Raw genomic sequence first — 4,529 nt, 5'->3', positions numbered from 1 at the left:
TGTATATATATATATATATGTGTATATATATTTTATTTATATATATATATATATATATATATATATATATATATATATATATGCATGTATTTGTGTGTTTACATTATTACATTATTATTTATTATTTATGTTATGTGTTACATAAACTGTAACATACATACTGTACATGTTAATCTAAAATTAAAATAAACAATTATTTCTTAAGATCTGTCGAATAATTTAGGCACATCGCCTCACCATTTTGCTTGAGGTCCAGTTTGAAGGATGTTGTTTACATGGTTGCTGGGATATATGATTGGACAATGACAGGTTTGCAGGCAGGGTTTTGCAAAAGGTCTTCTTTTCCGAGTGCCGCAGCAGTAGGCAACAGATTTACAAAATGAAAGCCGATAAGCAACAGACATTTATAATAATCTTATAAATATTTGAATAAATTGGTTAATGCATGTTAAAATAATTCTTAGCGTTAATAATTGAGCAAATTAAATGGACTTGAACCTGAAACCATCCGGATCCAAGTCCGCTTCCATAAGCATCTAGCCACCGTTACCCTGCATCCCTGAACATGCTAATAATGTGTTAAATTGCCCAGCCCTAGTGTGCATGGCTGTGTATAGTACATGTCTAGTAGTAGTTTGTGTAGAATTGTCAGAATTGGGTACTTTGGAATGAAACAATCGTAAAAAGCATATTTACCGCAAGTCAAAACTCAATTAAGGATGAATGCACTTTTTCAGAATATCTTGTACGGACTGGCATTTGTCAAGTTTCATTCACCTCCCGATAAAAATGATCCACCTCCAACATCCTCTCCAGTAAGTATTGCAGAGCTTTAGTTGTGTGTATATATACTATATATAAGGGTAACCATAGATGGATAGTTTATGATTGGTAATTAATTCTTAATTCTTTATAAGAAGCACACAGTGTTTATTATGAGTGTGTTTTTAGACAGAAAAATGTTTTCAGTTGGTCCCCTCATGTCATGGCTGTGGTTTTGACTCTCTTTTCTGTCAGAAACTGACCAGGCTGGGTCAGTTCAAAATAAAAGACGAGCCTCCATCTATATCAACTAGTCTGCACCCAGGCAGTCTCTTCTCAGGTCGTGACAGTTCAACAACAATGGGTACTTCACTCAAGGGTAAGTCCATGTACATGAGTTGATGAGTAGGTTTTTTTTTTTTTTTACCTTTTTAAGGTAGAAATAAAATCTGAATTTACCTTAAGTTTGATGTTTTATCATAATGCTTTTTCTCTAATTCATTGTCTTTTGAGTTGCACCTTAGTTTCCCCTCAAAATACGAAATTGACGTATGCTGCTGCTGCCCTGCAGTCCAGTGGCACCTCTCACTCTTTAAGCCAAGCTCCCTCACACATCACTTCTACACCAACACAGGTACTTAAAATAATTAGAAATAAGCACAAGAGATGTTCCGCTGTTTGTGTGTTGAAGTTGTAACCGTATTCCCTTTTGGGCAACTGATTGTATGGGAAAATTAGCCTCTGCCTCAGGTTGGTCTGCATTTGCTATTTGCTTGGGATATACTGTAAGTAGCCTTAGCACATCTGTTGGCTCCTTCCTAGAGTTTTCATATGACTCTTGGCACTACCTTTATATCTGGGGATTCACATACGGCCCGTGGGCCAAAAGCGGCCCATTCAATGAATTTTAAAAAATAAACAAAACACACAAACACTTTGTGTTCAGGAAATATTTTCTAAAGTTATATATTCACTAAATATATAGATGTATCTAATGTGCTTTATTGTGTGAAATCAAAGGTAGAAAAGACAGACTTTCTGTTATTTATAGGTAATTATGTTATGTAATGTTATGTTATATAATGTCTGTTCAGCTTGACATCTCATTAGATTGTATGTGGCTCCTGAACCACAATGAGTTTGATACCCCTGCTTTATATGGTTTATCTCATTGCTATTCTTGCATTGTTCTTCTCATTGTTTTTTCTTTTTTTTTTTTTTCAAAGACTCCAACAAAAAGAAAATTTGATTTTAGCAAAGGTCAGCAGTCTGTTTCTGGACCACCTCATCTTATGAATATTGGCCCAGTTAATTCACCAGAGGGAAAAGCAACCCCCCAAAACAAGTCATGTCCACCCACCACACCCCGTCTCAGTGCTACAAAAGGTAACATGGGAATACCCTGTGGGTTAAAATATCCAATACAAATATAAAATACATTTTACATAAACATAAAACCTAATTTTCTGTGTTTTACCTTAAGGTCCTCCAAATGAGAAGTCTTCGGACAAGAAGATTAAGAGTCGATCTAAATCTGAAGAAGGGAAATCCCAGGTTATGCAGCAAGTTCCCTTCAACCGGATCATGGAGGGTGTAGTGTTTGTACTGAGTGGCTTCCAAAACCCATTCAGAGGGGAGCTCAGAGAAAAGGCACTAAATATGGGAGCCAAATACCAGCCTGACTGGACATCAGACTCAACTCACCTCATGTAAGTACTGGCAATTATAAGTTGATTATGAAATCTCAAAAAGGCATATTTTATGTGCATAGTTTTATTTATTTTGAAAACAATACTCTTACACTATTAGCCATTTGAATGTAATTTGTGTTTAAAATGTTTTCAAAAGACTATAGTCACTTACAATACATTTTATTAGATGTTTATCAGTATGTTTGCGTGTGCTTTCCTTAGCATAGTTTCTGTAGGTCTTTAGGTCTGGAGACAGGCCACACCCATTCATAACCTTAATGGACTTCTTATTTACTCCTTTGTTGCCATGGCAGCATATTTTAAGTCATTGTTATTTTGGATGACCCATTCTCAAATTATCTAATTGGTTCTGGCTGACGGAAGGAGGTCTGTGTGTGTGGGTGGATGGGGACGGTCAGTGAGAGTCTTTCCGTTTGTGGATAGGGCCAAAGGCAGATGGGGGAAAAAAAAAAAGCTGTTTTTGCGGTGAGAGCTTTTGGTTTAAGAGGACCGCAACCCTTCTGCCAGAGGGAGCGCACCTTAAAGAGTTTGTGACTGGAGTGAGAGGAGTCAGGCGCAATCTTTTTTGCTCACATTTAGGGTTCTGGTGGTGTACAGATACTGTAGAGAAGGTTTGTAGCCAATTACTGCCTCAGGAAGTACATCCTCTGTTGTGCTTTTTTGATGAGGGTGCTGATGTTTAGCTCCCATTTAAGGTCCTGAGTGGTGATGATGAACAGGGGAATCACCCAGGGGTAATGTGGGCGGGTTCGTCCTGAAGTCCACTATCTATCTCCTGTGTTTTCAGGGCATTGAGCTCTAAGTTGTTCAGTCTACACCAGGTCTCCAGGCGGTCAATCTCCCATTTGTATGTAGAGTCATCCCCATCATACACTATATTACCAAAAGTATTCGCTCACCCATTCAAATGATCAGAATCAGGTGTCCTAATCCCTTGGCCTGGCCACAGGTGTATAAAATCAAGCAAGTCGCCGACTTGCTGCACAGTCAATTGCTACAGAGCTACAAACTTCATGTGACCTTCAGATTAGCCCATGTACAGTACGCAGAGAGCTTCATGGAAAACATTTTGGACAGTTCAATTTTGGACAATTCCATGCTCCCAACCTTGTGGGAACAGTTTGGAGCGGGCCCCTTCCTCTTCCAACATGACTGTGCACCAGTGCACAAAGCAAGGTCCATAAAGACATGGATGACAGAGTCTGGTGTGGATGAACTTGACTGGCCTGCACAGAGTCCTGACCTGAACCCGATAGAACACCTTTGGGATGAATTAGAGCGGAGACTGAGAGCCAGGCCTTCTCGACCAACATCAGTGTGTGACCTCACCAATGCGCTTTTGGAAGAATGGTCAAAAATTCCTATAAACACTCTCCTCAACCTTGTGGACAGTCTTCCCAGAAGAGTTGAAGCTGTAATAGCTGCAAAAGGTGGACCGACATCATATTGAACTCTGGGTTAGGAATGGGATGGCACTTCAGTTCATAGTATGAGTCAAGGCAGGTGAGCCAATACTTTTGGTAATATAGTGTATATATAAACCACCCAGTGTGTGTTTTCCTCTATAATCTTAATAAATGAATGAAGTGGAAATCATACAGCCTCAGAAAAGGAAAACATAATTTTACATCAAGGGGTTTCCAAAAGCACACGGTGTTTAGTCTTAAAAATTTACTTTTGACTTTCCGGTTTCCTGTTCTGACTGGGTGAATTAATCAACATATTGGCCCAGGAAAGCTGAGGCCAATTCCAGATGACGTCAGAAAAAAAATAGGGACTGCCATGATTTTGTCACACACACACAGATCTACAGTACCGTATTTTCCGTACTATAAGGCGCACTTAATATCCTTTGATTTCCTCAAAATCGAGAGTGCGCTTTATAACTCAGTGCGCCTTATGTATTACTTCTGGTTGTACTAACTGACCTCGAACCGATTATGTAAAGCCAAACCACACAGCGCATCACATGGTACAGAACTGAAGCACAGTGGGAGCCAACAATGACGTTTAACTCTGTTATCACAATTAGAAGATGCTCAACAACAATTGTTA

The 4,529-nt window shown here is 38.9% G+C and overlaps 1 protein-coding gene across 5 annotated transcripts in view; it reads left to right on the top strand.

Annotated features, from left to right (window-relative positions):
• xrcc1 (X-ray repair complementing defective repair in Chinese hamster cells 1) overlaps positions 1-4,529 on the top strand; it is a 19,793-nt gene that overhangs the window by 5,949 nt on the left and 9,315 nt on the right. For all 5 annotated transcript variants that reach the window (XR_001761008.2, XR_003051551.1, XM_025061725.1 and 2 more), the window contains 5 exons: positions 738-815; positions 1,018-1,141; positions 1,287-1,396; positions 1,989-2,148; positions 2,246-2,471. Coding sequence is in view for 3 of the 5 variants with exons in the window: in XM_025061725.1 (XP_024917493.1) it covers positions 738-815; positions 1,018-1,141; positions 1,287-1,396; positions 1,989-2,148; positions 2,246-2,471 (698 nt within the window). In the remaining 2 variants the exon portion in view is untranslated. The remainder of the gene's footprint in view (positions 1-737; positions 816-1,017; positions 1,142-1,286; positions 1,397-1,988; positions 2,149-2,245; positions 2,472-4,529) is intronic.

Source organism: Cynoglossus semilaevis, chromosome 13, assembly GCF_000523025.1.
Source record: "Cynoglossus semilaevis isolate Cse_v1.0 chromosome 13, Cse_v1.0, whole genome shotgun sequence".
Lineage (NCBI taxonomy): Eukaryota > Metazoa > Chordata > Actinopteri > Pleuronectiformes > Cynoglossidae > Cynoglossus > Cynoglossus semilaevis.
Note: the sequence above shows the minus strand (reverse complement) of the source record. Positions and strands in the feature narration are given on the sequence as shown.